This window comes from Sorex araneus, chromosome X, assembly GCF_027595985.1.
Source record: "Sorex araneus isolate mSorAra2 chromosome X, mSorAra2.pri, whole genome shotgun sequence".
Classification (NCBI taxonomy): Eukaryota; Metazoa; Chordata; class Mammalia; order Eulipotyphla; family Soricidae; genus Sorex; species Sorex araneus.
In genome coordinates this window covers 304,285,276-304,305,582 of record NC_073313.1, presented here as the reverse complement: position 1 = coordinate 304,305,582, position 20,307 = coordinate 304,285,276, and the positions used below count along the sequence as shown (strand labels likewise).

Sequence of the window (20,307 nt, the reverse complement as noted above, 5' to 3'; positions counted from 1 at the left end):
GTGTTAGGACCGTGCCAAGCTCCATCAGAAGCACTCGGCCCCCTCCAGCAAGCAGGCGGGCATGGGTCCGCCCCGCCACCCGCCCCCACACACAGCCCTGAGCCTGAGAAGCCGCTGCCAAGTAAGGAAGTCTCCAGCCTCCAGCCGTCATCTGCAGTCAGGGCTGCACTTCCCGGCAGACGACACTGGATGTAGCTTCACTTCCTCTGAGAACCCAAGGTCAAGCCCAGGAACATCTGACTGAGGAGGACGCGAGGTCCCTGAGGCTGAGTGACCCCAGGCCCGTGCTTTTCTGCCTTCCCACCCGCGTCCGCTGGCCAGGCTCCTGCGTGTGGTCGCTGCACCTGCTGCAGCAGCTGTTTCCATCCAGCTGCATGGACTGGGGCGCCAGGGAGCGACACCTGTGAGCACCCAGCAGAACGGGGAGGGGGGATCCACAGGACGCCTCCGGGCCCACCTCGGCCACTACGGGACCCCAGGGGAGGCCTCAAAACCTCCAGGGCGGGGCCGGAGCGATAGCACAGCGGGTAGGGCATTTGCCTTGCACGCGGCCGACCCGGGTTCGATCCCCGGCATCCCATATGGTCCCCCAAGCACCGCCAGGAGTAATTCCTGAGTGCAGAGCCAGGAGTAACCCCTGAGCATCGCTGGGTGTGACCCAAAAAAGCAAAAAAAAAAAAAAAAACAACCTCCAGGGCTCTTGCCCTTCCCGCCTGAAGGAGACCTCGGCCAACTCCAGCAAGCCCTGGGTCTGATGCCCAGCTCTGGCCCAACTACACGTGTCCCTGCCCTCTGCATCCTTAAGTATACATACACACACAAATGCACACATGCACATGTGTGCGCACACACATGCACATGCATATGCACACACAGGTGTACACACACATGCACAGGTTCACACACTCACACACATGAACTCACATATGCAAACACATTCACACATGCTCACACATATGTACACTCACATGCACACATGTACATACATTTACACATGCACACACTTACACCCAATCACACAGGCTGGCACACACACATACGCATGCTCATACACATACATGCACAAACAAGCTTACACGCACATTTAAATGCTCACACATGTGCACTGCGCACATGCATGCACACACATGCACTGCACAGGGGCAGAGTCATCAGTGTCCTCCTGTTGAACACAGCATGAAGTCTTCAGAGGTGGCCCGGGGGTGGTGGGAGGGAAACCCGGGCATGAACAGCTTTGTATCTCATGGTGACTCAATTTTTTAAAAGGCTGGGGGCAGGGGGTCCCTGTCCTCAGGTCACAGGTGAGTGCGGCTCTGGCCTGGCTAGCGGGGCAGCTGTTTCTCAGGCCTCCTTCCCTGGATGCCTCCTCACCCACTGGCTTTCTCCAGACTTCAGGAGGGAAACTGCAGTCAGAGTAGGCCAGTGTCAGAGGTCATTAATGGCTCTACTCAGCGACCACTGTGACATTCCCCAGTCCCTGCAACACCCGCTGGGGACAGGAGGGGACAGCAGGTCTGAGCCGAGGAGCACTGGCTACCAGACTCGGTCCGCCTGCTCCCAGGCTCAGTGCCAGGGCCCGGTAGCCTCAGGGGTGCTTCTGGGGTCCCCCACCTACCTGCAAGGGCACCAGGGCATGACCTGTCCCCGACCCCCTGGGGCCCCCCGAGGCATCCACTGAAAAGGCTACTTTGAGCATAGGGCGGAGTGTAAGCCTGTGAAAGCGGGGTTCTGGCTTGGGGGATAGATAAGGCTAGAGCATGGGGCATCCCGTCTTGAAGGAAAACCACTCGCCACAGATCCAGGTGACCTCTTCCCCAGAGACGCTGATGTCTGTCTCAGTCTTGAGGGGGTACCCGACACTCAGGGCAGGCAAGCGCTAAGGGAAAGGAGTTCCTCCCACGCCCTGTGCCGGGAGTCGTGAAGGGTGCTCTGAGCAGCCAGGAGGGCGAGGAAACCCACAGAGAAGTCTGCACCCCAACATCTCTGGGGCCTGGAGCCCGGGGCGCATTCCACTCCCTCCCACCTTCCCAGTGTAAGGAGCGAGCACCCCCGCTCCCATCAGCCACTGGCATCTGAAACTCCCTCATGACTCCAGGGGACGGGGTACACGTTCCAAAGGTGGGGGCCTGGCAGAGCCGAGCTGACCTGAAGGCCCTGGTGGCCCTTTCCTGGAGGCTTTGCCTTCAGCACCCCAATACTCAGCCCCTCTGTGCGGGTGTTGGCTAAAGGAGTGGGGGGTCGTGACTTGGGGCCTCAGTTTGCGCGGGGAGCTGGACACAAAGAAGACAGGGCTCAGCGCAGCGGGACATCCCCGTGCATTCTCCGACACTCACCAACAACCATGCAAAGTGGCGCCGGGGGGCTAAGACGGCACAACACACAGCCCAGCACCTGAAGCTGCAATGGGACCACGGAGCAGGGTACCGGACAGGGCCAGAGAGGTGACCCAGGCACTGTGTGCTCAGTCTGCTTCACGGAGACCCTGGTTCGAGCTCCCGGCACTGTTTTCCCCCCTAGCACCGTCAGGATTTGACCCCTGAGCACCAGGGGTTGGGACAAAAAAAAAAAAAAAAAAACCAACCCCCCAATGCGTATCAGTGTTTCAGATAATATGACACTTTATACCATGACTCCACGGAGTGCCATCCTGAATTAGATCCCACGCGCACCCCCAGCCAGGGCAGGGTGGAGCTGGGGCAGGGGTCAGGGAGGGCTTCCAGGGGGTGCTGGGCCTTGCAGAGGAGAAGGAATTCTCCAGACAGGCCGGGGAGGACGGCATTCCAGCTAAGGGATGGCGTGAGCACAGAGGCCCAAAATAGACCCTCTGGGCCAGGAGTCGACGTTCCTGGCGTATAAATCGGGACACAGGGCGGAGAGGGAGGGGGTAGGCAGCCATGGGCAGGTCACTCCGGGGGAGGGGGGTGGCACTGACTTGGGGAGAGGAGTGGCTCCTTCCTTCACCTTCTAGAAATATTTATCCCAGGAGCTCAAAGAAGGCAGGGAATAGTGCTCCTGTGGCGCTCAGAGGGTTCCAAACTCATGTGGCCCCAGGCCTCCTTTTCGGAAAACAAAACAACACAGCTTAGAAATCGACTTCCTGGAGCTGGAGCGATAGCACAGCGGGTAGGGCGTTTGCCCATGTCCAACCCGGGTTTGATTCCCAGCATCCCATATGGTCCCCGAGTACCGCCAGGAGTAATTCCTGAGCATTGCTGGGTGTGACCCAAAAAGCAAAAAAAAAGAAAAAAAGAAATCGACCTTCTTTAGGCAAATAAACAAAGAATCCCCCCATACACACCCCAATGGCTCCTGAGGCTGCTATTGCCCCCCCCCCATCATTACAGCGTCTCTGTGGCAGGAGGTATCCACCCCTGGGGAGACTTTGCTTTGGGGGTGTGGCTGCGGGCAGAAGTTGGGGGGAGGCTGGTGCAGGCTCCCATCCTGCCATGCCGGTGCCGCGGCTCAGGAGAGAGGGGGAAGCGCGGCAGCCCCAGCAGACAGCCCGCCTGCCACCTGCCCTGCCGGCCCTTGTTTTCTGGAAGCGTCTAGGCAAGAAAGCCCTTACGGTCCAGAGGGACCCGTGTCTCCTGCTCGCTGGCCCTCTCCACTCTCTCCAGCCGGAGACACAGCCTCAAGCCAGGCCCGGGAGGCTGCACGGGCAGAGCCTGGAGCTATGTCACCTGACTCACAGGGCCCTATGCAGAGCTGAGCGCGGCCCCTTAGACAGACCCAGACCCCCACCCCCAAGGCCAGGCCAGGAGCGACGGATGGACGGTGGGTGAGAGGACATGAGCAACCCTGAGTGAAGACCCTGGTCCTGCTGAGGGGCCGCCTCACCTCCAAAAGCCAAAGGAAAAGAGCAAGAAAGGCAGGTGAAGGCATACCCTCCAGCAGGGCGCGGGGGCCGGACCCGAGAGGCCACCATTACCTGGTGGGGGGACCTTTCTCCAGTGCTCAGGGCTGATGGCATAGTGTGGGGGGTGGTGAGCAGAAAAGGGGTAGCAAGGGGAGCCAGAGCAGTAGCACAGCGGGCAGGGCGCTTGCCTTGCATGCCGCAGGTCCAGTTTGATCCCCAGCATCCCATATGAGCACCGCCAGGAGTGATCCCTGAGTACAGAGTCAGGAGGAACCCCTCAGAGTTACTGATGTGCTCCTCCCCCCTAAAAAAAGTGGGGATACCCAGAAATGAGAAAGGAAAGAGAAAGAAAAGAACCAGCCCCTGCCTCTGTGTCCCCTGATCCCAGCCTCACCACCTATCGGACACAAGGAGCCCCAGTCTCCTCTGCTGCCTGCAGCCCTGGGCCTGACTCGGGGGTCCTGGGGGCTGAGAGGCGGCCAGGCTCTGCCGTCCCCATTTCTGCCAGGTCCCGGACAGGCTGCCGCCTGGGGACTGCTCCCAGGAGGGGTGAGAAGCTTCTGGCAATGGCTGCCGGTTCTTAAAAAAGACTTCATGTCATAGTGCAATCAGCTGAGGGGCCAGGCTCTGGCGTGGCTGGCACAGCCTCATCTGCCTGACGGGTGGCAGATGTCCCCTGTGTGGGCGCTGTGCACCCCCATCATGCTTGTTTGGGGCTGCTGGGGGGCGTCTAAAGCCCAGCTCCCTGCCTGGGGTCACTCCTAGAGGTGCTCCTGGACCTGCAGCCTCAGGGACCGAGCCTGGGTCTCTCACATGCAATGCCTGGGCTCAGCCCCTCTCGCTCCTGGATGCTCAGGCTTCATGCTCACCCCTCACTTCCAGAACCCCGCAGGAACCCCCTGCCCTCGCGGGCACCTTCCTTCTCGCCTGCCGCAGGATCCCGCAGAACCCCCTTTTAACAGCTCTGAGAAGAAAGAACAAGTTCCAGGGGTGACCAGGGGAACTAATTAGGTGGCCTCCGGGCCCCTCCACGGAGGAAGAAAAGTCACAAGTGGTGTAAGAAGAGGAAGAAACAACATGAAAAGCAAACACGGGGAAGCAAAATAAAAACCAGAGATAAAAAGTCGCGAGCAAACAGCGGCGCCTGAGAAACAAGGGTAGCGGCGGCCAGCTCTGACGGGCCAGCCCTGTTATTCATAAGCGAGTTTCCTCTCTCACAAAGGACCTTTTGCACGCTTTTCCCTGCTGCCTCCAAACCAGCTGCTCGCGCTGTTGTAGCCTGAGTGATGATGAGGCTCTGAAAGGGTTTTTTGGGAACAGATGGCCAGGGGAGAGCTGGGGAATGTGCCAGCAGAGGCCCGGGCGGGCTGCCAAGGCCTGCGGTGACTGAGTGCTCAGGCTTCCAGCTCGCGTGCTTCCCCTGCCCTCTGCCCTCCGTGGCGCCAGCAGGCCTTCCCAGCGAGCGCTCGGAACATCTGGAGTCTGGGGCTGCCAGGAGGGGGGGCCGCGCGGCCGGGCGGGGGACCCTCTGTTCCAGCGGGCTCCTATGGACTCAGCACCAGGCCCTCCGCGCAGAACAGCTAATCAAAACCACAGCCCCCGAATGGGAACCAGGCGTGCGCCCAGCTGCTGCCAGAGGCCGCCCCGCAACTTAACCTGGTGTCAGGCCTCACTGGCGGCGCAGCGCTGGGGGTGCTGGGGGCTGACGACACCCCCACCCCCTGCCGCCTCGCTCCGGAGCCCGCGCCACCCCCAGCCACCCCCAGCGGGCTGCTGGCTCCCTGTGGCTAAAGGGAGCCCCAACCTGCCGCCACCGCTACCCACAGAAGAACTGCCCCCGGCCTTGGCTGTGGGGACGAGGGGGCGCCCCAAGGTGCAGGCCACCCTGCTGGGGGGCCCTCGCCTGCACAGACCTCAGACGCTGCAGGGCTCGGAGCTCCGAACCAAGAAGACAGGCACAGGCCCAAGCACACCCGCCACTTCCTAGCCCCACTCTGCGCCTCGGCTTCCCCTCTGTGCCCTAAGCGGGGGGTGGGGAGGCTCCTGGGGGGCCTGCAGCAAGGAGCAGCGACTGTGCGGGTGAGACAGCCCCACGGGCCAGGAGGCCGTGACGGGGGACTGACAACCAGGCCCCTGGCGTGGGGGAGGAAGCCATGAACTGAGAAAAGCCCAGGCACTCCAGGTGGGCTGCCCAGCTGGGGAGGGAGAAGCCCCCCCTCTCTGCTCGGCACCTTCATCCCCAGCTGCTGTCAGCATTCGCCCACTCCAGGGGGCTCTGCCCTGCCCTGAGAGGTGCCCCTTCCCCAGGCCCCACCCCCACCCTGGGCTCCAGATATGACGACTACCTTGTCACCGTAACCTCATGAGAGGTTCCTTGGGAAAATGCCTGCCTCCCTGGGACCCTGATGGACCTTTCCAGCATGCTGGCAGGGAAAGTACTTGGGTTTTTCCTTCATAAATGAGAGAACCGAGATCAGAGAAGTTAGGAATTTTTTCCAAGGTCACACAGACTTGGAGAGCCAGGGTTCTGCAGGCTGATGCCGCACAGGGCTGCCTGCTGTGCTGTCTGGGTGGAGGACGGCCCAGGGAGAGGGACATCTGCATCGTCCGCCTGCCCAGCCCGTGTTCACAGCATGCACCCCCACCCCTAGTCATACTTTCCCCACAGCACTGGATGGCAGGTCTCTGCTGGGAGGGCGCCTGGGGTTCTCTGAGGGCCTCTGCATGCCCACAGGGGCCAGTCGGAGGACCTCATGGCCTTCCTGGGTCTGCGACACTCTGGGCTGGGGTGCTGAGGCTGGGAGGGGGTGGGGCGTGGGTCAGAACAGGGCAGCCAGACAGAGAGGGAGGTTGAAGAGAGAGGGAGGGGCCAGAGCAATAGCACAAGTGGGAGGGAGTTTGCTTTGCATGCGGCCCACCCGGGTTCAATCCCCGGCATCCCAGATGGTCCCTCAAACACCGCCAGGAGTAATTCCTGAATGCAGAGCCAGGAGTAACCCCTGAGCATGGCCGGGTGTGACCCAAAAAGCAAATAAATAAATAAATAAATAGAGCAATGTCCTTTTAAAAAAGGGGGGGAGGGAACAGACTGGGGGGAGCAGAGCCCCAGCGTGGGGAACACGAGCTGAGCGGGTGCTTCTGGAGGGAGCCATGGGGGGTTCACCTGGAGCCCCCCACTCACCGCCAAGGACCCCTGCAGCCCAGCCCCCCGCCAGGCCCTGTGAACAGTGTCAAGAGCTAGAGGAGCAGCGGCAGCTGAGAGAACCCTCCACGTAGGAACAAACAGCTGGCGACAAACGTCTATGTCATTGGAATGCCAGAAAAAATAAATTGCATCCATTTTTATGACTGGGAGGGAAGTTGGTGGCGGTTTCCCACCCACCCTCCCGTATTCCCCCGCACACTGGGACCCTGGGAGCTGAGAGCAAGCGGCGTTTAACTGGAGCGGAGGGTAGCACGCTGGGGCCGCCCCCCAGTCACCCCACTTTCAGGTGGGAGGCAGGACAAGGAGGGGCTGGGGCCTGGGCTCACGAACTGTGACAGCAGACCCCAGACCTCTCAGTGGCTCAGTCTCCTTCCTGGCACTAGGGACCAAACCAGGGTCTGCTTCAAAGGCACGACGAGAACAGCTAGCAAGGCCGGAAGCGCCCAGCACACCCCGCCTGCGTGGCCCGAGGTCCGAGTGCTTGTCTGGCCAGGCACCTTCAGTGTCCTGGGAGCACGTGGCACAGGGGCCTGGGCCCAGGAGCGACCTTCAGGTGTGAAGCCAATAGCCATGATGTGTGGAGGGGAAGTGACAGAAACACACTTAGACCACAGGAGGGGTGGGGCACAGCTAAGACTTGGAAAGCCATAGGGGACGGGGTGACAGCACAGCAGGGAGGGCGTTTTTGCCTTGCACACGGTCAACCCGGGTTCGATTCCCAGCATCCCATATGGTCCCCCGAGCACCGCCAGGAGTAACTCCTGAGTGCAGAGCCAGGAGCAATCCCTGAGCATTGCTGGGTGTGACCTGAAAAGCAGAAGAAAAAAAAAAAGACTTGGAAAGTCCAGCTGGAGAGAACCTCAGCAGTCGCTGATAGCAAGGTCTCACCCTAGAGCAGATGCCAGGTGCTCCTGGGGGCAGCCACACACATGGCAGATGGGCATGGAGCCAGGACAGCGCCCCTCAGTGGGCACTCAGGGGCACAGGAGGCCCCCTCTGGTGGGCAGGGGCTGAGTCCAGCGAGGGCAGGAGCTCTGGGGCAGAGGGCCAGGGCACAGAAAATGCAGGAGCCATGGGGTAAGAGGGACAGGAGGGCAGCGAGGGGCCGAAGCTGCAGCAGTCTGCCCAGATGCTCTTCCCACGAGGCCGAAGCCTTGCCAGAGAGACAGTGACAGCAGGTGAGGCATGGGCCCTGCAGGCAGCCCACCTGGATTGAATCCTGAGAAGCACCAGAGTGAGCCCAGCGCACAGAGAGAGAAGCGAGTTTGAGCACCACTGGTTGTGGCTCCAAAACTCAGAACCAAAGCAAAAAGCATGGCGCAAAGGACAGGGCACTCTGAGCCCCCCTGCAAAGGCTCTCCCCGTGAGGAAGGCAGCGGGGCAAGGGCAGCACACAGCCAGCGCCATGCCAGCCACCGAGACGCAGGCCCCCGGCTGCTGCCTCCCAGCCTCTGGTGCGGCCCTTCACTCACTGCCCTGGGCTTCGTCTCTCCCCATCCCAGACCCAGGTTTGGTGAACAACTTGGTGGTGGGGACTCACGGGGCCAGTGTCATCTGCATTTAAACAAGACCATCAAGATCTATAACTATTGGGGCCGGAGCGATAGCACAGCGGGTAGGGCGTTTGCCTTGCATGCTGCCGACCCGGGTTCAATCCCCAGCATTCCATATGGTCCCCCAAGCACCGCCAGGAGTGACTCCTGAGTGCAGAGCCAGGGGTAACCCCTGAGCATCACTGGGTGTGACCCAAAAAAGCAAAAAAAAAATCTATAACTATTATTTTTATTATTATTACTACTACTCAATGGCTCAAAATTCACTGGACAGTGTGGTAATTGGACCAAATTGCAGGAAACAGTTGCTGGAAACAAAAGGTCTCTTCATTCCCACAGGTACTACAAAGCCCGCACAGTCCTCATTAGTAATGAGGCTAATTCTTTCTCCTCCTCCTCCTCCTCCTTTTCCTCTTCCTCCTCCTCCTCCTCCTCCTCCCCCTCCTCCTCTTCCTCAGCTTCCAGGAGTTGCTGCTTTAAAAACAGGAGCTGCAGAAATGTGGTCCAGAGCCAAGCGCCTCACGTGCACTCTCTGGGCTGAGAGCTGCAGACCTCCTCCCCCGCCCGCCTCGGCTGGGCCACCTCCCCTCTGCACAGCTTCCAGACCGGCCTCGGGATGCTCCAAGTGACGGCCTGGAAGGTCCAGGGATGGAGGGAACGTAGGTCTGGGACTGTAGGCTCCTCGTCCCTGACAAAGAAGGCAGAGACGACTAATGGACCTCCTTGAGACCGTGACTAGCATCACCTGGTTTTCTCCTTCCCTCCTCTCTCAGCTCTCCATCTCCCTCATTAGGATGGAAGCCTAGAGGCAGAGCAAGGACTCAAGGGACGAAGCACAGGCTTTGCATGAGGGAGGTCTGGGTTCAATCCCGTCCCTACATGATCCCCAGAGCATTGCTAGGAGTAACCCCTGCACACTAAACCAGGAGCAGCCCCTTATTTTTTTTGGTCCCTCTTTGGGACCAAAAAAATAAGAATAAAAGATGTATGCTTGGCTCTTTCCCACCCCCAATCCCTCAGACAGCCCTCAGTGGTCATAGGGGAGAGTTTACCAAGCCCCACAAAGATATGCTGCTTCTATAGGGGTGACCAGGGACAGCCCCCCACCATTGGCACCCATCGTAGCACCTACGGGAGTTATGTATAGCAGGTTCTCAATGCCAGTCAATGAATGAATGAATGAACAAATGAATGAACAAAGGAATAAATGAATCTCTGGGGAACTGTTTCCTGCCCCACCCAGCGACCCAGGGATTCGGGGAGTGGGGGCAGTCTGGGGACCACCCCTGCAGATACCTGGGAATTCACCTACTGACATGAAGACAGATACGCAGAGAGACACAAAGGGCAGGCGTGGGGTGATCCCGAGAGCCCCCAAGCTGCCAAGGCAAAACAAGGATCTGGGGATGGTCTCAAACATCCTGTCGGCAGCGGGGCAGCCAAGCCAGAGGGTGGAGAGGAGGGAACCCCAAGGCATCTGCCAGGCAGGCCAGGGCAAAGCTGCAGACTGTCCCAGGCCCTAGGAGCTATTCCCACAGCCCCAGTTACTGGTGAGAAAATCAAGACTCAGAAAGGTTAGGATGCTGGACACAGTGGATGCTTTGGGAGGACGGAGCCGAATGCTTTAAGCCACCAGCAGCCACCTCAGTGTCCCAATCTGGACCACGGGAAGATGGATCAGAGAATCTCCAAGGTGTCTTAGGGCAGAGGATGATTTTGAAGGAAATCGAAAGCTCAGGTCTGCTGAGCCCCTGCACCCGTGGGTCCGTCGTCCTTCTTCCTCCTCCTCCTCCTAGGCCAGGACCCTGCGCTGGGGTCAGGGCACCAGGAAGGGAGGGCTTCCCCCCCACCACCTTGGGAAGCAGGGAGAAGCAGGCGGTGCAGAAAGCCGTGGCTGCCCTCCATGCACGGAATGCCAGGGGAAGTTCACCCGGAGTTTACAAACCTCCTTTGTCACGGCACTGCAGGGAGCCATCAATCACCTGTTGACCCGCCTCCCCAGCAAGGGAAGGGCCCCGCCGCCCTCACAGCCCCACTGGCCTGCAGAATCCCCCCCAGGAATGCAGCAAGCAATGGTTGCAGTCCCACAGAGGGGGCAGGAGAGGTCCCTGAGGGCCTCCAGGAAACCTTGGGGGTCCAAAGAGAGACTTGTTTGAGGAGGGAGAGGAACGTGGGGGTTAACAGGAAGCACATGCCAAGAAGGGGGGGTGAAGGACATCAGGCTCCCCCATCCCGTGCCCAGGGGCAGCTCTCACGGTGTCATCCCTCACACGGACACATACCTGCCCACCCCGTGTGTGTGTGTGTGTGTGCGTGCGTGCGTGCGTGCGTGTGTGTGTGTGTGTGTGTGTGTGTGTGTGTGTGGTGGAGGTGTTGGCACAGACAAGCCTCCTCTGGACAAGGCCCCCTTTCCCTTCCCACTGGAAATGCGGGGTGCCGTATGGGCGGGGCCCATCCACCGTGGATGCTGTTCTGGCTTCTGTCTGCAGTGACCTCTCAGCTGTCCCGGTACAGGTGACCCTGACACTGACGTGTCCTTTCAAACCCCCACAGTCATGTCTCATATGAGACGTGACTCATATCCTCGACCTGGGCCCCTCACATGGGACACGTCCCCTCCCCTGCACCACAGGAGGGTCTCTAAGCATCCTGCCAGCCACAGGAGGACTCAGACCCCATGCCTGCCACCTTTTTGTCCCACGTGCCTCGGCCATCTCTCCAGATTGAACAAGCAAAGGAATGCATGCATGAATGACTGTCACCTGCCTTCACGCAGAACCTCACGTCAAGTCTCACAGCCTAAGTCATGTGTGCCAAACGGGCCCTAGACTGGTCCCAGGTGGTCCCCCTGCTCACAGGCTCTATCCCCATTCCAGGGTTGTGAGGGGCAGGGTCAGTCCCAGAGCACTGGGGTAGGGAGAGCTTCAGCACGGCCACAGTTGAGGGGCAGGCAAAGCCCTGTGGGGCTGTCCAAGGTACCACAATGCCATTTCCATGAGTAGGAGCCCAGGGCCACGAGGACAGCTAGCAAGGGTGAGAGCTGGCAAACCTCCAAGAACTGAGGGCTGGAGAGACAGGACAGAAGTTCAGCACCTGCCTGCAGGCGGGCCTGGGTTCCACCCCTGGCACTGCAGATGGTTCCCTGAGCATCCCCAGGAGTGATCCCTGAGCACCTTTTATGGGAGGAGGTTCGGGTCAGCTCCTCCCATAAAAGCCAACCTCTAAGAGGCTGGTGTCCCCAACCCTTTTGGGTGTATGGGCACCTGGCGGGCACCCCACACCTCTGACTCCACCTCCCCTGTCGCCCCATGTACCTTGCGCTTCTTGGCACGGCCCTCGGCCTGCAGGGTGCGGGTACAGCGCTGCACGCACTCGGAGAAGCTGAGGTTGCTGTGGTCGGCGCTGTAGTCCAGGTCAGCCAGCCGCGCCAGGGACAGGATGTAGTTACAGGCGATCCTCAGGATGGCCAGCTTGGACAGCTTCTGCCCGTAGGAGTAACACGGCACCTGGGGGTGGAGAGGCGTCAGGAGCCACTGCACAGCTGGGCAGGTGCCGGGCGCTTCCAGGAAGGTGCCAACCCCTGCCCCCAAAAGGGGCCTGTCTAGTCCCTGTGCCCAGACTTCACTCCTCCCACCACACAGCCCCACCTGTCCACTTGGGCGAGGAGGCCTCTGAGCTCCCATTCTCATCCAGGTCTGTCCAGGGCCAGCACAGGCCTCCACGCCCCCCCCCCCCGAGAAGGGGTCTCTCTGACCATCTGCTTCAGCAGATTTGGGCCACACCCAGGGGCCCGGGGGTCAGCAGGGGCATATGTGACGGCAGGGATAGACCTACGGTCAGCTGTGCGTGAGGCAAGCGCCCTAACCTCTGCACTATCCCTCTGGCCCCAAGAACCTCTACTGGATGCTGAGGTTTCCCTCGTCCCCTTGCTCAGAAGCACCATTCAGCTGGGCCCTGGCAGTAGAGGGGCTCAGAGCTCCACACTGAACACTGACTTCCGGCCCTCGGAGGCTTGCTCCGGGCAAAGCGGCAGCGTCTCACCAGAGCCAGGCTCGGGGGGGTCTTGGGGTATCAAGGAGGAAAGGATCAGGTGGGAGACAGGGCACCTTCTTGTTGGCTTTCTTCTTCCTCTCCGGACCCCAGTACAGCGGGGAGGGTGCGTGACTTGCAGGCGGCTGACCCAGGTCGGATCCCCAACACCCACTGTGGTCCCTGGGGCCCGCCAGGACTCAGCTCTGAGCACTGCTGGGTGGGGCTCAGACCTCTCCCCCGAAGTCCCCTGACGCCAGCCCCCCTCAGCCTTGCCGTGTGTGTCCGTCACTCATCGCTCAACGCTCCATGGTGACACGTGTACGAGAAGAGAACAGCTCGGTCGCTGTCACTCTCACTGCGGGAGCCACGGCTCCCTGGGCCCCGGGTCAGCTCTGATGGCCGCAGTGCCCCCCCACACCCCCCCTCCGTCAGTCACAGCAGGGGGAAGTCACGTGAGAGGCCTGCAGCGCCCCAGCAAGACATGGCTCCTGCCCCTTCCCTGCCTCCCGCAGCCCCCAGACTGCAGCCCACATCGTTGCCGGAAGGTCCAGTTCCCCAGCAACCCAGCAGCTGCCCCTTCACCGAGGTCAGGACCCCAGGCCTGGTGGCAGTGCAAACCCAGCCAAGAGAAGTGACAGAACAACGCACTTTGCCTGTTCCCAGCCAGAGTCCAGCAACTCCTGCTGGCTCAGCCTGGGCAAATAAACAAGGTCGCCAGATCACAGAGGTCCCAGGGGGTGCTGGAGGGGGGGCCCAGATCAGCACCCGGGGCTGGGGATATCCACCTGGGGGAGGCACTGGCCCCCAAGCACCCATGTCACCAGAGGCCAAGCCCTGGGCCCTGGCAGGAGGGAACGGGGGTCTCAGCGGGACCGTGTGGTCCGCAGCAGCTGAGGTCAGGGCCAGCCAAGGGTGCCGGGGCAGGTGAGGGGCAGTGCTGGCCCAGGGCAGTTGCTCTGCCCTGTGCTGTCACAGTCCAGAGTGTGCTGGAGAACCACCTGTCGAGCTGCTGGTGCCTGGCACCGTGGCAGCTATTCACAGGTTTCATGCCACGGAAAACTTCCCCCAAATAAAGTCCGTCATCCCGACAGCTACAGGTCAGGCCGGGTCACTCGGCAAAAGACCTGGGCACAGCTGAAGCCTCGGGTCCAAGGAAGCACATGGCACACGGCCGCGGGCTCTCGGGGCACTTTGTACGGGACACCTCTGGGGCCCCGACACATCCTCTCCTCCTCCTTCCGGGGGAAGCCTCACTTCGCCTGCCTAATGCTAGGCCCAGCTGCGCTCAGCCCGAGTCCAGCCAGCAGCTCAGCTTTCTCAACAGAGTCAGCTTCAGAACACCCGGGCACGGGGAGGGCAGGGGAACAGAGAAATAGCCAAGGCCTCGGTGCCAACTCCTACCCACCCCTCAGAACCCAGCCTTAGATGCCCTCCCAGAAGCCCACCAAGCCCCAACATCACTGTGTCCACAGCACAGGCGTAAGTCCCGGGCTGCTGTGAAAGTGCACCCTTCCCAGAGGGCAGCTCAGCAGCCTACAGGTGCCTTGTTGCTGCCTCAGGCCTCAGCCTGCCTCAGTTTCCCGAGAGTGGGGCAGCTTCCCAGTCCTGGGGCCGGGGAAATCTTCAGACCCACGCCAAATCCCCAGCACCGGCTGCCGAGCCAGAAAGTTCTGCCAGGAGGTCAGGCCCCAGACAGGCCCATGTTCTCTTTCCCCCATGGCCCCGACAGCCAGGGCTAGCCCCTGGCCGAGCTGGACCCTCAGAGGGAGCCTCAAAGGATGCGGGCCAGCTGGGCAGAGTGTGGAACATCACCTGGCCACCTGCCCTCCGTGCCTGCCCACCACCCCGCCCCACTGCCCCTCACTAGAGGGCCACACCTCACCTGCACCTCCATGGCTAAGTCCTCGCCCTGCCTCCACAGCCCTCAGTCGAGGGACAGATGCACCAGCACTGCCCAGCACGGCAGATGGACAGCTCCAGAGAGTTTAAGAAGCTGAGGGAGCAGAGATATAAGGGGCACAAGCATTGACTCCGTAACCCTGGGAGGTCAGCACGTGAAGTGGTCCCACACGCAGTGCAGGCTCCGAGGGACCACACACTGTGGGCAAAGGCTGTGGACACAGTAATTTGGAGTTTGGTGGGCTTCTAGGAGGGCATCTTACACTGGGTTCTGGAGGGTGAATAGGAGTCAGCACGGAGGCTGGGGGGGAATAATAATGAGACCCATTTCACTAAATGAACTAATACGCATAACATGATTTGCATAGAAATCAGCACAAAATAGGTTGGTGGTTCCTTTGTCCTTTTTTTTTTTTTTTTGGAAGGGTAGGTGAGCCATACCCAGCAGTACTCAGGGGTAACTCCTGGCTCTGCACTCAGGGATCTGAGATCACTCCTGGCGGTGCCCGGGGAACCATATGAGATGCCGAGGATCAAACCCAGGTTGGCCACATGTAAGACACATGCCCTCCCTGCTGTGCTAAGGCTCCAGCTGGGGTTCTTGGAAGCTTCTCTGGTTATTGAAATATGACAGCCGTTTCGCTCCCACAGCCATGAAGGCTCTGCCCAGCACAGAGAACCCTGATGCTCAAGAGCGCTCAGCCACACGAGCTCCCATTCCTTGCCTCCTGTGCTCTTCGCCAAAAACACTAAGCCAAGAGCATTTTTCTCCAGCTTAAGAACAGAGAGGGAAAGTGATTTGTCCACTAGAAAGCAGGCAGGGACCTGGGGAAGCTGCAGCTCTGGGCGCCTGGGCCAGAGATCTCCCACCCACTCAGGACGCTCCGAGGTCAACCACAGTGGCCACCCCAGACTGACCTCGGAGCTGGACAAGCCACCGCTGCGTCTCATCTCAGGCGAAGCTGTCCCCCTCCTCCCCTGGGGTCCCATGCTGGAAGTCAAGCCTGAGGTTTGATCCAGAATAGGGGAGTGGGGGGGGAAGGGGGGACACACGCGCAGAGCCCCCATCCAGCGGATGGGCTCTGTGGCCTGGGGAGTCATGGGTGTGGCATCCTACCCAAGTGCCCGGCCACAGCTCTTCCCCGTTCAGAGCCCTGTCCAATGCCCACTGGGGCCTGGCCTAGCACCTCCGCTGGGGAAGGGACAGAATGGCCTGGGAGCAACAGGAGCCCGCCCGACTGTGGCCGTGCATCTGCACGTGCTTGCGGGGGGTGCACGTGCCTGCCTGTGAACGCGCACGTGACTGCCTGTGAACGCGCACGTGCTCTCCCAGAATTCATCTTGAGACGTGAAGACCAGAGGCGTGAAGGAGACCAGGATAATAATCTCATCTCAGCCGCTGACCGTTACATGCCACACCTGTGTGCGCCTGCGTGTGTGCATGGGATGGGGGAGGAGTGTGGACGTGTGTGGCCAGGAGGGCATTCCAGAAGCCACTGCCAGCTGCCCCACCCCATTAGTTGATCCAGACACGTTTCTGCGTTGGTTTACCATTCCGTGGAAGGGGCTAACTCAACCAGCCGGACCAAATGAGAAATCTTTTGTTTCAGAGAGAAGTTAAAGCCTCCGTCAGATGAGCTGCTTTCAGATGCCCAGAGACCCTGAGGATTCCCTGACCTGGACCCGGAAGAGGCAGCTGGGGTTGGGGTTGGTGGCACTGGGCTAGCAGGCAAAGGTGCCAGCCATGCACTGTGGTCATGCCCCCCCACCCCTGCTGGGCTGCTCTGGCACGGGGGCTCCTGCTTTCCTAGCCACACAGAGAGCAGGTGATCAGCCTGGCTCTGCCCTTCTGTACTGCAGGGGCTGGGGCTGCAGAACCTTCCAGGCCTGCTGCCTGGAGCCCCCACTGGTGCACCCATCCCAGTCCCTGACTGTGGCTCTACCACACAAACCCCCTCCCACCACTATCACCACCAGCTTGCCCAAATCCAACTGAGATGTTTGCTCAAAAGCCAGTGCTTTTTTTTGCACCCCCCCCCAAACTGTAATCCCCTTCCATGAGTGACACAGGCACCCGCCAGAGGAAGAGGATAGTGTGATCTGGAAAAAACGGTGTCTTCTGAAGTGCTTTGTTGCTGACTAAAGCCCAGAGAGGTTGAGTGACTTTCCTGGAGTCACACAGGAAATCTGCCTCGGGGCAAGCCCCAAAGACTGACCATTAAAATCAGTCCCATCCACCACCACCCCCACAACCCATCCCAGGGCCCTGGGGTGGGATCAACGGTGGGGGCCACCCTTTTCTTAGCTCTTCCACTCTAAGAAAAGTAGAAACCAAGAACCCCAAGGAAGCATTGAAGTTGTCCCAGAGGAATTGCAAATCTGTTCCTCCCGCTGTGGGTAATTCTTGGGCAACCATTTCTCACCGTTCCTCCAGTGGACACCATCCCTCCAGGGGACACAGCCCCACAATCCCCAAGCGGAGGAGCTCCTGACCCACCTAGAAGTGGGCTCTCAATGCCCCCAGGGTTGCGAGGGAGGAATCTGCGGGGAAGCAGGTCACCAGCAACTGCTGAGGCGCCCGCGGAGGAGTGCGCGCTTGCAGACCAGGCACCGACAGACAGCAGGGAGGGGTGTGCAGAGCCTGCAACCCTGGGCGCAGCAACCCTGCTGGGGAGGAAACACTGACAAACTCCCTTATACAGTATTCCCACCGCAGGAGCCCGCGCCCACGACAGACGCCCCAACGGGAAGAGGCTTCCCTATCCATCACTGAGACATTCCCACTTCACTCCCCATCCCGCCCAAAGGACTCGCTGCAGTCCTTTGGGCACGCGGAGAGCAGAAGCTGGACACTCGGAGACGGCCACCTGGGCGATTCTGGCCCGGATATCTCACCCCTGGCCCCAGCACCTTCTCACAAACCAAGACCGGTCCCCAAGCGGTAGCAGAACCCAAGCCTGTCCGGCCCCTGGGACCGGCCGCACGGGGACGACTCTCGCCCTACACAAGCCCTCCTGGTCCCTGCGGCCACCCTCATCCCCACGGCGCCCCGGGCGCTGCGAGGGCGCGTGGGCGCGGGTACCTGCTTGCGGAGCGCCTCGAAGGCTGCGCTGATGGTGTGCACGCGCGTCCGCTCCCGCGCGTTCGCCAGGAGCCTCCGCGTCTGCTGCAGGGCTTTGATCTCCGAGGAGGCGGCGGTGGCTTCGCCAGACCGTTTCCTAGGCGACGCGGAGGCATCCGGGTGGTTATTGTAAATTACGTGTGAAATGGACGAGTAGGAACTTTCCCCCGGGCGCGTGGGGGGCGCGGGGCGCACCGAGGGCTCGAGGGGCGCGGGGGGCGCGGGGGGCGCGGATGGCGCGGGGCGTGCGGGCGGTGCGCACAGCAAGATGCGGGGCCGTAGGCTGGGTTCCCGGAAAGGCTGTGCCTCGGGACCCCCCGGGACCTGGCTCTGGGGCGCCGGAGGTGGCGGCGGCGTGGGGAGTCCCGGCCCCACCGCGCCCAGGGCGAAGCCGCGTTTTCGCGCGTCCAGCACTTCGGGCGGCCGGGCTCCCCCGCGCTCCCCCTCTGGGTCCGCGCCGCCACCCGCAGGCACGGCCGGCGCCGCCGGGACTGGCACCGGGGCCGGGCCGGGCTGCAGCCGCGGGGTCCCGTCCCGCAGCCCGTTGGCGTTGGCGGCGACGGCGGCTCGGTGCTCGGGCACTTCCAAGTCCAGTCGGAAAGTTTTATAGCCGTTCGCACGCCGCGCCGGCTCCTTGCCTTTGCGCTTGAGCTTCTTGAGGCCGTTCAGCTCCTTCACGCACACGGTCTTCCACGGCCCGTCCTCGAGCACCGGGATGTGCTTCATGGCTGGGGCGGCGCGGCGCGGCAGGGGCGCGGGGGGCCCGGGACGCGCGCGCTCTGCACCGCCGCGCGCCGGCTCTGGCCCCGCGGCCGCCGCGCTCCGCGCCTCGCAGGCTCGGCTCCCCCTGCCGGCGCCCGCCCGCGCCGCCCCTGCACCCCCGCGCCCCGGCCAGCTGCGCCGCGGCTCCGCGAAGCCGCCGGGCTGTCCGGCCCCCGAGCGCTCAGAGTGTCATCTGAAGTCGCGGCCGCCGTGCCAGCATTTCTGGAGCACGCCCGCTGCGCTCCATCTGTGTTTGTTTAGCCTCAGTTTACACAGAAGCCCGGTTCGCGAGATCACTCAGCGCCGCCGCCTCCCCGGCCGGGCCGCCGAGCCCAGCGCCTTTAAAGGAACAGGAAGCATTTTCCCAAACAGCTGGGCGGCCGGCCGCCTCCTTTGTCCGCGCGCGCTCCGCTCCCCGCCCCCTCCCCCTGCCCCCACGCCGGGCTCCCTGCAGACCCGGCCCGAGCGCGTGCTACCGCGCCCCCTCCGCGCTCCCCCCCCCCCACACCCAGGCTCCCTCCTACCTGGCCCTGCTGGGCCCTCCCGAGCCCCCCTGCCCGCTACACCCCTGCACCCCTTCTAGAGGCTGCGCGGGGGGTGGGGGCGGTGGAGAGATGGGACGGGAGCAGCGAAATCCAATAAGGGTGTGAAGGGGTCGATGGGGGAAGGGGAGAGACCCCGGAGCTTGCCCTTGACCCTCGATTCCCCCCCTCCCCACCCCCATTGCCGCCCCTGCTCGGAGCCTACTGGAACCATGCGGAGACCACCCCCCCCCCCCGCGCGGGGGCCGTTCTGCAGAAGAACGTGCTTCCCCGCGAGGCTTGGGACAAGGGGAGCGCCCATGAGAAGGCAGGAGCCTCCGGGCGGTTGCGGGTCTCCGCAGGACAGAGGCAGGGCCGTGGTGACACCCCCGGACACCGAGGGCGCGAAGGGCAGCTCTGGGTGTGATGGCTCCTGGCTGAGGTGGAAGCGGGCTTGAGGGGGGGGCAGTAGAACTTCGCTCACAACAGAGAGACCTTAGCCAAGTCACCTCTGCTCTCTGCAGCCAGGCGTGATCCTTGTCCCTGACGCAGGAGCCGGCCGGGAGGGCCACTGCGGGCTTATATGCAGAGCACTCCAAACAGCACTGGTCAAGAGGTAGCTTCACAAGGGCTCAGCCGATGGGGTGGCAGTGGAGCCCCCAGACCATGTGCCATGGCAGAAGTAAAAGCACCCCAAGGTTGCTCTGGAGGACCAGCACCTCTGTCCTAAGGCGGGGGGGGGGGGGTCTTCCTTTATCTTGTTTTAGTGAGGATTTTCCTGAGGCTGGCCGCACTCAAAGAGAATGCCCCAGGTGGGATGCGGGGGATGCGGGGGTGGGGGGTTGGGGGGGCAGGTTTCACACTCCCCTGCACAGTGCAGGGAGGGAGGAGAGGGCCAACAGCCTTGTGGATGTGTCCCCTTGCTCTGAAGCGGCACTCACTCCCCTGCACACCCAGCATCTCCCCAGGGCGTCTCTGTCCTGAAGACCAAGGCTGGGTCCGGGAGAGAAACCTACTGAGGGTGTGGAGGGGGGCGGGGGGGTGCTCGGTGATAACTCCTGGCTCTGCACTTAGGAATCACTCCTGGTGGGCTCAGCATCCACAAAGGATGCTGGGGATAAAAACCCAGGTCCGCTACGTACAAAGCAAGCACTCTACTGCTGTTCTGTCCCTCTGGCCCCACAGGAGAGAAATCTTTACTCTCTGCCATTCACCCACCAAGCCCAGGCTCCCGGGGCACCAGCTTGGCTCCCCGCCCCTCTCAGCCCCCTCTGCAGAGGGGTCTCTCCCTTTCCCCTTGAGTAACCTCCGGTCCTTGCATAAGCCCTGGCTGCTCCCGGCACCACCTCGTCACTCTG

The 20,307-nt window shown here is 61.6% G+C and overlaps 1 protein-coding gene across 1 annotated transcript in view; it reads right to left on the bottom strand.

Annotated features, from left to right (window-relative positions):
• The window catches only part of ATOH8 (atonal bHLH transcription factor 8), a 29,574-nt gene extending 10,868 nt beyond the window's left edge, over positions 1-18,706 (bottom strand). The window contains exons 1-2 of the mRNA XM_055122114.1: positions 17,628-18,706; positions 11,929-12,120 (exon numbers count right to left, since the gene is read on the bottom strand). Coding sequence (XP_054978089.1) covers positions 11,929-12,120; positions 17,628-18,392 — 957 coding nt within the window. The 5' untranslated portion in view covers positions 18,393-18,706. The remainder of the gene's footprint in view (positions 1-11,928; positions 12,121-17,627) is intronic.
• Positions 18,707-20,307: the final 1,601 nt, after the last annotated feature.